Raw genomic sequence first — 16,198 nt, 5'->3', positions numbered from 1 at the left:
TAATATCATCATTCAGAGTTTGAAAGGCATTAAGCCCATCACTAGATCACAGGTAGTATATAATTTGGAATTAAAACTTACATATTTCTTGAACATTTTTGAATGAGGCAAGGAAAATTCTAAAGTCGTTGAAGCACACGTGAAGAAAATACAATTATTACACAGCCACCAAACACTTTGAGACACACGCATGCAGGAAAAAAAGTCACACGTGTACAAATGCATGTAATTAAAAAAACTCGGGTCGTCACACATAAAATACACATTTGGCACGCACACACGAATTTGCATACCCACGCTATCAAACTCCGAGTTAGCAAGGATCATTGTAAGTTTGTTAATTTATTCAACAGCCTTTCAATATTCTGGGGCTATAGAAGCAAGAATTACCACGAAGTTCAGTTTTATTTTCGCGTAATTAAAGAACAGAAATTGTGGTCGTGCATAAAGCGTTTTCTGTCTTAGTTTTTAGTAGAGACAAAATTAAAGCCCTAAGTTAGTTAAAGCCTCTCGACTGCCACGACCAAAAGGCCACGAATTCAAGAATTTTTCTGATTTGCTATACATATTTTGTAATTATGTACACTAAAGTTTACAATTAAATAGGGATGGTAGGAGAAGCAAATATTCAAGAATACAAATGATATATTATATATATATACAATGATATATTATATATATATATATATATATATATATATATATATATATATATATATATATATATAATATTTGTCACTAATCTGTTGTTTGATTTACTAATTTATTTATTACAGGCACTGCGAAAATTTCTGGAAGAGCAAGATCGCCGAGCTAATCATGTATCAAAAAGCTGCGGAAATCAAATATTAACTGCGGAGGGCAACATTGGCACTATGCATGGACCTCCAAGGGACTTTTTAGGTGCCAGAGACATTATTTTTGACAGGTAAGCTGGTACTAAGTTGTTTATCCTCCTTATAAAAACCTTGTAGCGGATGCTTAAATTCATAGTCTTTTGTTGCAATATTAAACACATATATTTATCGTATTTAATGTAACCTCAACATACATTTCGTAGTAGAGGTGACATTAATGTCCATTTACATAGAAGAGATAAATTCAAAAGTAACTTATTAGGGAGAAGTAAGCACAGAGTACACATACACGTAAGTAGAAACTCAACATGCAAACTTATAATTAATGGGGGAAACCTCACTAGATAATACTCATGATAAATATGAAAATTTAAAATCGTTGTCGATTGGTAAAATTGTGAAACAGTAACCTCTAGTGAGCTGTAAGCACTCAAAACAGCTCAGTCGACTTCAAGCATGCAGTAAACTCAAACTAGAAAAACAAGTTTAGAATATTATATGCTGAGTTAATAAGTAATGCAGAATTAATTATGTAAGTTTCAGTATCACCTCACCTTGGGCGAATTCTGTCTAGAAAAAAAGTCGGTAAAATATGCATTTGTAATAAAATATATTAGAACTCTAGCAAAGCTTGTTCTAGTAAATCGAGCATTCAATTATTATTGATAAGATATATATATACTTTTCCGTTATTAGTATTATTGTTAGAACTTTTAGTTGTAGCAGTAGTATTAATAGTGGTAGTAGTAATAGTGTTTATATGTAGGATGGACTCTGGTCGCTGACAGCTTGCTGCTAGTAAATACTGGAACATCCAGGTTTGTTTTGACACAAAGCTCTTGTTGTGAAGATCCACAAATGTATTTTATTTTCTATACTTGACCCAGTCTTTGTTTGGTGATATATTGCGAGTTCAGATGAGTGACGCTCTGCGGAGGTCTTTTGGTGATGAATGTGTGTACCACGCCTTCAAGGGACAAAAGATAACAATATTTACCCAGACACACACTCTCACAACCCACCCACACGCACACACACACACGCACGCACACACACACACACACACACACACACACACACACACACACACACACACACACACACACACACACACGCACGCACACGCGCGCGCGAACATCTTGCGAAGAGCCTATGCTACACTTTCTAATTTCATAATTGCTTTTAAATACATGGATGGTAAAATACTAAAGAAATTGTTCGCGACTTTTGTTAGACCAAACCTGGAATATGAAGCGGTTGTACGTTGCCCATATAATAACAAACTGGAAACGGTGCAAAGACATGCAACTAAATAACTCCCAGAACTGAAGGACAAGAGCTACGAGGAGAGGTTAAAGGTAATAAAATATGCCCAAAGTAGAAGATAGAAGAAATAGAGGTGATATGATCACTACGTACACAAAATAGTAATGGGAATCGATAAAATTGATAGGGAAGAATTCCTGAGACCTGGAATTTCAGGAACAAGAGGACATAGTTTTAAACTAAACAAAGCTGTCGGAGAAATATAAGAAAATTCACTTTCGCAAACAGAGTGGTAGATGGTTGGACCAAGTTAAGTGAGAAGATGGTGGAGGCCAAAAAAATCAGTGGTTTCGAAGTGTTATATGACAAAGAGTACTGGGAAGACGGGACACCACGAGCGTAGCCCTTATCTTGTAACAACAGTCAAGTAATTACATGAAGCAGGAGCACACAAGAGCAAATGCTCCTCTCTGCAGCTGCATCCCGGGATGTGTGTGTGTTTGGTTATAATATATCGCAGTTATGATAGACAATAAGTAGGAAATCAGTTCATTAGACAACAGACGGATTAGAAAAGCGAGCGTCAATGGCTTAATAGCTCGAGCCTGCAGGCACAAATAGGTGAATACATATAACTGAATACCCAAGCACTCAGAGACAACTGTATGCTCATAATTTGTCCGCAGTCCATGACAATAATACTTTTTCTAAACATGACAAATTCTTTCAGAATTTATTATTAAAAGTATATACAAATATATCAATCAGCTTATGGCATGTATCACTGTATCTCGTATATATTAAGTTTAAAACGTTTTTAATACAATAGATATCATGTAATTATTAGTACCATCATATTGTCACAGATGTTTAAACTGTTAAGATATATGAATCCACAAATATGTAAACAGATAGTTCATGTACATTACAGTGCATGACATTTGTAATTGAAGGTAATTTGTGTACAATGCAGACCATTTGTAAATGATAATGGGCATTGTAAAGCAGTGGAAAGAAAGTTTATTATACCACTGTTAATATACGCTATACAATTTTAAGCCGACTTGATTTTTATTTTATTTTTTTTGTACACGGAATTCTTTTAAAGTGTTTAATGAAGATTTATCTCATCGTTCATGGAACTGAATCCTTTGTCAAATTTAGGGTCAATAATTATAATGTATACTGATGTATTTGTCAAAACCGGGAGTTAAAAAAATAGCGTTTTTGTTCACTGGCTGTTGAAGAAATGTTGTGTGTAGTCCAACTATGATATCACCCGTGAAACACTCAACCCCCAACTGCATCTTTTCCAGGGGTCACCCCTCCAATCCCCAGCTACACCGACCCCATGTTTCCCCCACTCATACTTGCATTTTTTCACTTAATTATTTAGTATATATAACTTTTATGGGTTCATACATTGTTCGTCTTCCTAGCTAAAGTAAAGGTTAAACCCTCTCGATCTTGAATATACTTTAGAGACTCTTGACTCTTTTTAATATCACTCATCTTTTGTCTTGGCATCTCGTATTCATATCTAGGACTCGCATACAGATATCTAGAATGATATCTAAGACCTTATGATTATTTAGTGACACACATGGTGCTATATAGCCTTCCGAACGTGACACCTGCTTTTGATAATTGCTTCCTTCCTTCTTAAATACACATCGGAATGTTACTGTGACCCTAAATACACATCAGAATGTTACTATGGCCTCTAAATACACATCAGAATGTTACTATGGCCCCTAAATACACATCAGAATGTTACTATGACCCTAAATTAGCTTCAGAATGTCATTGTGACCCTACATATATACATCATAATATCACTATGGTCCTCAAGACATCAGAATATTAATTAATGTGACCCTAAATACACATCAGAATGTTACTACGACCCTAAATTAGCATCATAATATCACTTTGGTCCTACATGTCTACCAGAATGTCACTATATTGTCCTAAAGACACATTAGAATGTCACTACATGGTCCTAAAGAAACATAAAAAGTCACTAATATGGTCCTAGAGACACATCGAATTGTCACTACGGCCCTAAAGACACATCAAAATGTTACTTTTGGTCCTAAACAAAACATCAGAATGTCAGTATATGACCTAACCTCGTGTTTCCCATCCGCAGTACCAACCACTTGGCCTTCTGCCCAGTGTACAAGGCTGCCAGTACTTCCTGGTCCATCACCCTGTTGGAAATTGGAGGCTACTGGAAGGAAAATGTCAAGGGGAACTCTTTACAGTTATTCCTGAAGCAAGTCTATCCTAGGATAAGCAACTTGGCTGCATCCTCGGTAAGTACGTGTATTTACCTATTTGTGCTTGCAGGATCGAGCTATTAGCTCTTGAGCCCCGCCTTTCTAACCGGAGAGTATTTAATGTACTGTCTTACAACCTACTTTCCCTATTGTATTTACTATTGTTATTCGTACACACACACACACACATTCCCAGGAAGCAGCCCGTAGCAGCTGTCTAACTCCCAGGTACCTATTTAATGCTAAGTGAACAAGTTCATCAGGATGAAAGAAACTCTGTCCATTTGTTTCTGCCTCGACCGGGAATCGAGCCTGGGCCCTTAGGATTACGTCCCCCGAGCGCTATCCACTCAGCCGCGAGGCCCCTATGTGTGTGTGTGTGTGTGTGTGTGTGTGTGTGTGTGTGTGTGTGTGTGTGTGTGTGTATTCACCTAATTGTACTCAGCTAATTGTGCTTGCGGGGGTTGAGCTCTGAGTCTTTGGTCCCGCCTCTCAACCGTCAATCAACAGGTGTACAGGTTCCTGAGCCTACTGGGCTCTATCATATCTACAACACATGTGTGTGTGTGTGTGTGTGTGTGTGTGTGTGTGTGTGTGTGTGTGTGTGTGTGTGTGTGTGTGTGTGTGTGTGTGTGCGTGTGTTCATAACTAGTAGCAAGATCTGCCCTATGATACACACACGCCAGTAGGTACTGTCTGGGACAACTATATAATTTCGAAGCCCTAGTACTCTATCACACTTTCTCACACATATTTCTCGCACTCTGGTTTCACAAGAAGTGTGTTAGCTTTATCAAGCTACCCTAGTCAACGACTGACTTTTCAGTAAATGCAAACCACAACAGTCGAAAGACTCAGGTGCCTATTTACTACTAGGTGAATAGCAGCCGCGGGTTTAAGGAAACGTGCCCAATAGTCTCGCTTTCTGAGAATCGAACCCGAGACTAGTCGGTTCTGATCCGACTGTTTTCTTTCTGATTCGTATATGCTTATGATCACCTCTGTCGCTGTATTTTCCAGCGCGTAGAAACGATTGTGCTCGCCGAACTGGATGTGTACTCACCTAATTGTGCTTGCGGGGGTTGAGCTTTGGCTCTTTGGTCCCGCCTCTCAACTGTCAATCAACTGGTGTACAGATTCCTGAGCCTACTGGGCTCTATCATATCTACATTTGAAACTGTGTATGGAGTCAGCCTCCACCACATCACTTCCTAGTGCATTCCATTTATTAACTACTCTGAAGTTAAGTGAAGTGAAGTGTGTGTGTGCTAGTCAGCTTGCTTACAAGATTCGAGATCTAGGTTTGCTTTTACGTTGGGCTTAAGACCTATCAAGCCCTAGTACTCCTTTGTACTCCTTTGATCAGGTATCCTTTGGCCCTCCAAAGGATTCCTGATCAACCAAGCTGTGACTCATACGTCAGGCTGCGAGCAGCCGCGTCTAACAGCCTGGTTGATCAGTCCGGCAACCAGGAGGCCTGGTCGACGACCGGGCCGCGGGGCCGCTAAGCCCCGGAAGCACCTCAAGGTATCAACTTTTGGAGGATCATTAAGGTCACCATATAATAACTTTCTGACCAACCAACAGGTATACACTAGTCCTGAACATAGTCCAGGACTAAAGTAAACTCTCAGTGTATATACACCTAGAAGCGGGTTTTGTTGTTATAGATTCAGCTACTCGGAACAAGTTCCAAGTAGCACGGGCTATGGTGAGCCCGTAACTTACCTGGCACAGGAGCGGTGCTGTGGAGAAGCGGGTTAGATCTATGTGTACATATCCCTTCTCGAGATCTTGGTCCTGGTCCCTGCCTCTTAGCAATCAATCTAATAATGTTATGACTTTCTCTATAAGTTTAAATCATTTATTTTAATTCGTTATTGCCTGTCATTCGTATTGCCTTTGTTATGGATATTACCTTTGTTATTTGTATTGTCTTTGTTATTCGAATGCACTAAATAGGAGCCATTGACTTTCTTTGTTTCGTTACCAGTAATATTTAACTAGACAGATCACTGTCTAATTGACAATGATTTGTCTAATCAGCGTTCATCCGTCCACCCCGACAGATCACTGCTCACGCTACTCGCTTCATGGTGGTTCGACACCCGTTCGAACGTCTCCTCTCCTGCTACAGGAACAAGTTCCAGGGCGCCAGCAAGAGCTACTATTACCTGAACTACGGCGAGAAGATGGTCAGGCGGTACAGGAAGTTCCCATCTCACCTCTCCATTAAACAGGTGAGGAGCTGAGGTGAATTGTGGGGAGAAGCGATTGGGGGGAGTGGAAGAGGTGGGTTGAGTTTGTTTATGTGTAAGTGTGTGGGTGCCAGTGCAGACCCAAGTTACAGCCCCGCTCCTGTGCCAGGCAAGTCCTCTACGGGCTCACCATAGCCCATGCTACTTGGAACTTTTGTTCCAAGTAGCTGAATCTAATTTCTGCTTTAAGAGTCCCCCGTGGTGTAGTTGGTAAGACACTCGCTTGGTGATTCGCGAGCGCTCTATCCTGGGTTCGAATCCTGGCCGGGAAGGATTTACTAGGCGTCATTCCTTAACTGTAACCTCTGTGTACCCATCAGTAAGTGTTAAACGATTTGGCGGGGTCGTATTCCGGGGGAACATAGACTTAAGGGCTTGCCTGAAACGCTGTGCGTGCTAATGGCTGTACAAGAATGTAAGAACTCTTGTGTAAATATATAAATAAATAAAATACAAATAAGAAACACACATAGGGTATGCGCTTGTACAGTCCCCCCGTGAATCAACAGCTAGATTAATTCTAGTCAACACAGAAAACGCACAGAACACGCTCACTATTAATCCTATACTACAGCAAAGGTTTGTTCAAGTCCACTCTCCATATGTCACCCATAAAATGCCTACAACCCAGGCTCCAATAACCCAAGAACTACAAGTCACACAAACAAGCACAACTACGTACTCAGAGGGGCACACGACTTTCTAGAAAATCTACTGTACTACCTAAATAAGAATGCACCATTCATTGTCGAAATTACCAATATGTAGTGATGGATCATTAATAATAAACAAAATTTACTTTTAATTTTGTAATCTGAAAAATAAAGCTAAAAACCAAACTGAAACATTCCTAAGCTTAGTATAGCACATATGAATTATAATTTTACCATAAACTCCCCAACCCCTCTACTATACGGGAGACATCTCCCGTCACGCAGGGTGCAGTCGCACCTCCACAGATCTCCAGTATCAGCTCTTGATACTGGTAATGGCTTAAAAGGGCCACCACTTACGGGCTATTCATGGCCGTGCCACCTTTTGGGTGGCTTAATCTTCATCAATCAATCACCCTCTACTATCTACAATCCTTCCATCCCACAGATAGCGCTGCTGCAGGAACAGGTGAGGTCCAAGGTGAGCAGAGAGGTTCCCGTAATACTGCCGTACAACCCTTTCGCTGCCCCGCTTGGCCCCACCTTCTCAGAGTTCGTACAATACATCCTTGACGCCAAGTACGACGATGAGCACTGGCGGACGTACGAGGCCCACTGCTCTCCCTGCCTCATACCCTTCGACTTCATCCTGAGGTTTGCTAGTTGTAGTCTTGACGTGGTGCAGGGAGGACGTATATTAGCTTTTGTCCCACTTTCATGGCTATGGGTCGATTCATCAATAAACATTCTCTTCTAATTGATTTCATTCTTCTTGGCATCTATACGATTTGTGTTTCTAGTTTCCACCGGCATGATTTGTTTTACATATTTTCATACGTAGCCGCTTCTAACCATATCTCGCTGTTTGAAGCAGTAGTTGCACCCCATATTCATCCTGTGGACATTAGTTTATTGTTTACTCATATTTATCCTCTGAACAGTAGTTTATAGTGCACCCCATATTCCATCCTGTTAGTGAAAACGCTTAAACGCTTAACAGACGACATTAAAGTTATAATCAGATTGCAGAAGGTATTGTTTTCCATTAAGTAGATTGCGATTTCTATATACAGATTGTATTTAATCATAACTTCATTGTCAAGTTTTACTCCATTTGCAAACTATTATAGTAAGCTTATTTAGTAATTTGTCACAAACACTTGTATCTGATCGTCTTTCAAGTGGACAAACAAACATGAATTTGGTTGTTGTTTTAGATTCAGCTACTCTGAACAAAATTTCCCAATGTAGGACGAGCTATAGTGAGCCCGTAATGAATACGGGCTCACTATAAATATCAATTTGGTCATCAGTAAAGGATTTACACACTACTAAAGTGTCCATTAACGAGATCTTAATCTCTTACCTTCATCATGGCGGCTAAGTTAGTAATCACTTAACAGTTTACGAGCTCCAAAGTACTACGTGGTCGTAAATAACATTAATAACAATGGACTTAGGTCGACATCAAAGCTCCCTAACTTCATACCTTAGCCGACATGATCCAAATAAGAGGAGGTATATATTTCGTGGGTTCTGTGAATCCGGCCCTTACATGGAAGGGATCTCCTATAAACATCCTATACCAAGTGTTCTCAATCATCGTGCCCTTTTCATAGGTTCGAGTCACTCCCGGAGGAGGGCAAGCTGTTCATCGAGTACCTCAACCGAACTGCTCAAGTTCGCCCTCGATGGGACAACCCAACCCAGGGCACCACTACTGGGGAGGTGGCGTGTTCGTACTACTCGCAGCTCTCCCTCCCACACATGCGCAAGCTGTACGCTAAGTACAAAAAAGACTTTGATCTTTACGAGTACAGCCCCGATAAGTATTTCAGCTGTACTGAACTCGCTAACACAACCGCAACACCGTCAGTGAAAACGTAGTTATTAAGACATATTAATCAATAATATATAAGATTTGCAGTGAAATATGGACCTATTTATGATTCTAAAGCTCTAGTGACAAGTTTATGAGGGACTTCCAACTCTATGCTTACATCTCCAAAATATGCTTTAATTATACGTAAGTGAACGCCTGAACATTAAAAAGAAAATTGGATTTAATAATTTACGATACAGTCACGAATGCGCAAACTATCTCGTGTGATGAAATACCTCACATGAAATACCAATGAGAAGTAAACATAAGAGAAGATTAAATTTTCTCGTGCTAGATTCGTTTCGTAAGCTGGAAAAGTGTGAGAAATGCAGTAACTTGAACTCACTGGCGATGCAGCGTGACAGAAACTTCACCATTTTCTTTAACCAAGCTGCAAGTATGACTACAGTGTTTCTAAGGTTGACACGAACAGTCCTAGATGAGTGCTTCCAGTGTTTGCTGTTGCTGTTGAAGATTAAGCCACCACAAGAGGTGACACGGGCATGAGTATAGCTCATTGGTGGTAGATGTTTTGAGTGAATGTGATCTTTGGTCGTGTAACAACTTGCAGTGTCTCTGGGTCTCTGGTGCTACGGGTGTTTGAGTGCTTCTTATCAGCCCTAAGATAATCTCTCGGTGAATAACCACCGAGACGCGGACTACACCTCCCGGGATAGATAGGTTGTGTTGGGTTAAGGACTATCTACAGTTTCATTTCATTTAGTTAAACAAGTTACACTTTTGTATTCAACAACATACATACATTAATAATCGTCTTATTTATTTATTTGTTTATTTATTTATTTATTTGTTTACTTATTTATTTATTTTATTTAATTGTTTATTTATTTATTTATTTATGTATTTATTTATTTATTTATATACTAGAAGGTACATTGGGTTGTGGGACTACATAACATTGGGCATAATATTCTTACAAAGCCATTAACACGCAAAGCGTTTCGGGCAGGTTTTAATTTACCTAATAAACGTAAAAGTATTCATAATTCATAGCTACATTGTAGCAGAATTTGAGTTCAACATAATAACTACAATATAAATTGATAGCATTGATTATGCTGGTGACGTTACAATTCTTAAGTAATACAGTTGGGTAAGTGGGTAATATAAGACAAGATTAAGATTATACTCTCTAAAATCAGATATAATGTTCCCCACTCTACTCTCCTCTCATTATACTCCGCGCTAATCTATCCCTATGGATAATAGGGATACCTATAATCTATCCTATACGGTATCTATGCTTGGGGTTCAACCTCTGCAAATTACCTCAAGCCTATCATCACTCAGCAAAAAATCTACTATCAGAACTATAACAAACTCTGTCTTCAGACAACACACAGCCCCTCTATTTACGTCCCTTAACATTCTAAACATACACTCACTCCACACATTCTCATGTGCTATTTACATGTACAAAACCTTGTTCCAAAATGCTAATCTTGATCTGAAACTTTTCCTTTATAGGTGTAATAGAACCCATGAGCACTATACCAGAAATAAATATATATTTGATATCCCCAGAGTCAAACTAAATCTGTGCAAACACTCCATGCAAATAAATGGACCCAGAGTATGGAACTCACTCCCTAACGAATTAAACAACTTTCCAATTCTATATCTTAATTCAAAAGTAAAGCCAAAAAAGTATCTAATTTCAATTTCATCCTCATAGTTTCCTACCTTGTGCTATAAGCTCACACTGTATATTAATACTCCAATATTAGTACTTAAGAATATATCTTCACCAGTGTAATCACCTCTAATTATACTGTAGATGACCAAACCACTCACAGAAGTTGAAGAAACGATGACGTTTCTGTCCGTCCTGAAATAAAGTGGATTGTAACACTAAATACACTAAAGACCAATGTCTTGATTATCGATGGACCACAATCAACTTTCTAATGGTCCACGACGGACCGAAACGTCGTCGTCTCCTTTTCGTCTTCTAGTGTGTGGTTTGGTCAACATTTCTCCAGCCACGTTATTGTGACTCATCGTGTGTATATTGTGGTTATATGTTGATATAAAACTTTGCTGCAATGTACCTTTTCATCTTACCTGATATGGTAGATTAAGGACCTGCCCGAAACGCTATACGTGTTAGTGATTTTGCAAAAATGTAGTAAAACCAGTCTTATGTAATCTCACCAACCCATTGTACCTTGTAGCGAATAAAAAAAATATTATTATTATTATTATTATTATTATTATTATTATTATTATTATTATTATTATTATATAGATACAGTGTGAGTTTGGAGCACATGGTGGGAAACTATCAGGATGAAATTAGGTACTTTTTTATTTTACTTTTGAAGGAAACAAAAGGTTGGGACATTTTTTTTAATTTATTGGGGAGTAAGTTCCATAGACTGAGCCCTCTAGGAATTTTCAAGGATATATTTATATCTGGTTAGGTGCTTATAAGTTCTGTTACAACAATCAAGGAAGTGTTTCAGGACTTTTTTCTACTTCGTTATATACAATAATGTTTAGTGTGTGTGGGATGGAGTCTGAATAAATGAAGGTAGAAGCGTCAGCAAATAATGTAGGTTTAAAAACACTAGAGACATTTGTCAAATCATTGATGTATATAAGAAATAAGAGAGATCCTAAGATGCTGCCCTGTGGCACTCCTGGGCAGTTATGGGCACACCTGAGCAGTTATGGGCACATCTGAGTAGTTATAGACACATTTAAGGAGTTATAGGCACATCTGAGCAGTTATGGGCACATCTGAAAAATTATGGGCACACCTAGGAATTTTTGGACACTGGTAATTACGCGAGAATTATGGGTAAATAATCAGTATTATTAGATCGATTTAATTTTTAAATTCTCCTTATTTTTTGGCATTATTATTCAATCAATAGTATGAGTTGTACTAACTGAAGCACTAGCTGTTAACAGTAGCGGTGGAAATTGTAGTGGAATAGTATACATTAGTAGTTAGATTATTAGTATTATTATTGTTGTTATTGTTGACTAATTTGTTGCCATATAACTGATGTCACTCACCATTGTATATTCCAAAATTTTTACAAATTTATAAGAAAATTTAAATAAGTTATTGGTGGATTGACGGCTGTGTACAGGTATGTGACGGTATACTACAGGTATGTGACGGCTGTGTACAGGTATGTGACGGTATACTACAGGTATGTGACGGCTGTGTACAGGTATGTGACGGTATACTACAGGTATGTGACGGCTGTGTACAGGTATGTGACGGTATACTACAGGTATGTGACAGCTGTGTATATGTATGTGACGGTATACTACAGGTATGTGACGGCTGTGTACAGGTATGTGACGGTATACTACAGGTATGTGACGGCTGTGTACCAGGTGTGCGCCAAGTACAGTCGCTTTACGCCAGGTATAAAGAGGTGATATGACTGGCAAGATTTCATTCCAAAATTGTGATAATTTTTGTGTTTTCTCTAAGCTCTCAACCTAATTATTTGTCTGGTATCACGTATCCGAGACGCTGTACTAAAAGGAATATTTTTTTTTTTCGATTGGTGTTTCCCACTCTTATTATAGTAATAATAATAATTTATTGTGTCGGGGAACAGGTAATTAGAGTGTATTCAAACATGTTTGGCTTATGTCTCCGTGGTGAAGTGGTAAGACATTCGTCTGGCGTTTCGCGAGCGCTTTGTCCTGGGTTCGTATCCTTGCGGGGAGGATTTACTGGGCACCAATCCTTAATTGTAGCCTCTTTTTACCCAACAGCAAAATAGGAACCTGGTTGTTAAACGATTTGGCGGGTCATATTCTTGGGAATATTATGATTAAGGATTTGTCCGAGACGCTATACGTACTAGTGGCTGAACAAGAATGTAAGAACTCTTGTATAAAAACAAAATTGATCCCCCCCCCCCGGCCAAGGTCAAATTACGGACCCCGCCCAGGATGCAATCCCACAATAAGCTGTACCTGCTTACTGCTAGATGAACAGCGGCATTAGGTGATAGAAAATGCACCCAATCATTTCTGTCCCGCTCTGGGATTGTTGTACAAGTTATCCAGTACTCTCTTACATAGATCTGCTTTAATGATACACAAAACGATTCAACGAAGCTCGTTTTCTGATTATGAAAACCGTATATATATCGTTGTTACATTTAGCTTAGGATGCGTTAGGTTAAATTGGGTAGATTAGGTTAGGTTAGGTTTGGTTAGGTTAGGTTTGGTTAGCTTAGGTTAGTTTGGTTTTATAATCCGTGAGGACAGATTGTAGGCTAATCGAGGTAAAACTAACTAGAGCCCGAAGCTTTGTAACTAGGTATTTCGCTAGCAAAAGCTTTTTTCCCATGTTATTATTTATTTAGAATAACGGATATCATTAACTGATATCATTTATGGATTGAAAAGTGGTGTGTGTAAGCTGTGTCTATACAACGGATGTCATTGTGTATATAATTAATATTCTATCATCATAGTTTTATGTGATGTTTGCATGATGTCAAATCTGCTCATATGTTTAATAACTGCTTTCGTGTCCCCAGAGTGGGGAGAAGGGAGGTTATCTTGAGATGATTTCGGGGCTTTTTTAGTGTCCCCGTGGCCCGGTCCTCGACCAGGCTTCCACCCCCAGAAAGCAGCCCGTGACAGTTGACTAACACCCAGGTACCTATTTTACTGCTAGGTAACAGGGGCATAGGGTGAAAGAAATTCTGCCCGACGCCGGGGATCGCCGCCGGGTTTCTCGCCGACGCCCGGGATCGAACCCAGGACCACAGGATCACAAGTCCAGTGTGCTGTCCGCTCGGCCGACCGGCTCCCGGGAGATAATATAATAGGGAGGTGTATTGGACACTCACAATATTCTCTTAGACAATTATTGCCATTGACCTTAGACTGAACGACCAAGGAAGCAAGTACTTTCGACGTAACAGTGGAATTAAAACTGTTAATACAAATTAAGCAATTCATTCCCTCAAGTTAGGGATTAAAATTAGGGATAAAGGGATTAGATTAGTTAGGGATAAAAGTTAGTTAGATGTCCGCAGGCGGTGGGCATATATAACTAGCCCTTCATAAAAATCTATTCAAGAAATATATATATAACTAGAGTTGTGGCCCACTGCTCGGTATATATGAATGGAGTTTACAAGCTGATAAGTATGCAAGATTGCTCGTTTCAAAAACCTTAAACAGTAACATTATAGTACGACCCAGAATGTATCTCAAGCAAGTACCTTCAACGTTCTTATGGCAAATGTATCAGGCTCCATGATCTCATACTAGAGGCCGTTAAGCCAAACACCAAATTAACCCTGGATACAGGAATATACACGAAGAGCTGTACCCAGCTTCACAACAAATGTACGTTAATCATAAACAATGTCCAGGACTAAAGCATTCTTTCTGGTTGGTCAGAAATATATTGTGGTGGCCTTAATAACCCTAGAGAGTCTAGGCTCTAAGAGGTAGATAGCCCGTAAGCCCAACAGCACTGCCAAATTATATTCACTGTTAAATAAGCTCATGACTACGCTTATGCCCGGATAGATTTATACGCCAAGGAGTTCAAGTCCCAAGTGAAAGATTAGTGCATACGGAAGGGGGTGTTGGGGGAGATCAAGCAGTCATGGAAGCCTCTATTCCTTGTTTCCGATATCCAAATGGTTATCTCGTAATAAAATATTTTTTCAATATCTGCTGGTTTTACTTATTCCCTTTGGAGAGGAAACGTTCACAGACAGCTTGATGATACTCTCAACTGTCAAGCATCACTCAACTGTCAAGCATCACTCAACTGTCAAGCATCACTCAACTGTCAAGCATCACTCTCAACTGTCAAGCATCATATTTTAAAATGATCTGCCTCTTAGGTGGTTTAATCTTCATCAATAAATCAATCACATTACGGACCCCGTACTCCTCAACTGCTTAAAAGAAAGAATAACAAGGACGAAACTCCCACAACACTGCAGGCTGCTAAACTATGCGGACGACTTGGTCACCAAGGGGCCTCGTAGCCTGGTGGATAGCGCGCAGGACTCGTAATTCTGTGGCGCGGGTTCGATTCCCGCACGAGGCAGAAACAAATAGGCAAAGTTTCTTTCACCCTGAATGCCCCTGTTACCTAGCAGTAAATAGGTACCTGGGAGTTAGTCAGCTGTCACGGGCTGCTTCCTGGGGGTGGAGGCCTGGTCGAGGACCGGGCCGCGGGGACACTAAAGCCCCGAAATCATCTCAAGATAACCATTTTAAAAGGAAAGGATGCGGCGCGCCTTGCACCCAAAGACTGCATCAGTGAAGAGGCAAAACAGTTTAGTATAAAACTCGGCCTTGGTGGCCTTGGTGGTTGGCCTTGGAGGCCTTGGTGGTTGGACCTGGCCAGAACACCATGACGAAAGTCACGCCCATAAAACTAGTGAACAGCCCAACAACCAACTCACAGATGGTTGTTGGTACAACTCACAGTACCAGGTTGTACCAGTTGGTACAACTCACAGTACCAGGGTCAACCAATTGAATGGGTGGACACTTATCAGTATCCAGGAATAATCCTGGACACACACATAAATTATTATACTGTGGTCACTTACTTGAAAACTGCGGCCAGGACGGCAATCCTTAGGTCGCTCCTCCCTCTCTGGAGGAGCCAATCTGCAAGTCCTTCGCACATATTATATACAGGCAGTCTCATCAGTAATTGACTATGCGGCACCTGCACTCATAAGCCTATCACAGCAACAGTGGAAAAAGCTTGAAGTAGCACAAAACAATGCTATGAGAGCTGCCTTGTGAGCCCTTATGTGGACCAGGCTTGAAACTCTAAAACTGGAAACGGGTTTGCCCTCTCTTTAAGAAAAATATCTCAAAGAACAGCTTCGATTAAGATAATTGTTTCCCCTGATCCATTCTCAGTACGACAGGCCTTGGTGGTTGGACCTGGCCAGAACACCAATGCCGCAATCAAACGACACGCAGCTGGGCAAATGAACAAATCCACAAG

General features: G+C 39.9%; 1 protein-coding gene across 2 annotated transcripts in view; it reads left to right on the top strand.

The window, feature by feature from the left end:
• Positions 1-10,840, top strand: part of LOC123771744 (carbohydrate sulfotransferase 10) — a 44,294-nt gene extending 33,454 nt beyond the window's left edge. For both annotated transcript variants that reach the window (XM_045764466.2, XM_045764467.2), the window contains exons 3-7: positions 777-928; positions 4,276-4,441; positions 6,475-6,645; positions 7,765-7,970; positions 8,936-10,840. In XM_045764466.2, the coding sequence (XP_045620422.2) occupies positions 777-928; positions 4,276-4,441; positions 6,475-6,645; positions 7,765-7,970; positions 8,936-9,203 (963 nt within the window). In that variant the 3' untranslated portion in view covers positions 9,204-10,840. The remainder of the gene's footprint in view (positions 1-776; positions 929-4,275; positions 4,442-6,474; positions 6,646-7,764; positions 7,971-8,935) is intronic.
• Positions 10,841-16,198: the final 5,358 nt, after the last annotated feature.

This window comes from Procambarus clarkii, chromosome 75 (genome assembly GCF_040958095.1).
Source record: "Procambarus clarkii isolate CNS0578487 chromosome 75, FALCON_Pclarkii_2.0, whole genome shotgun sequence".
NCBI lineage: Eukaryota > Metazoa > Arthropoda > Malacostraca > Decapoda > Cambaridae > Procambarus > Procambarus clarkii.
This window is presented reverse-complemented; position numbering and strand designations above follow the sequence as displayed.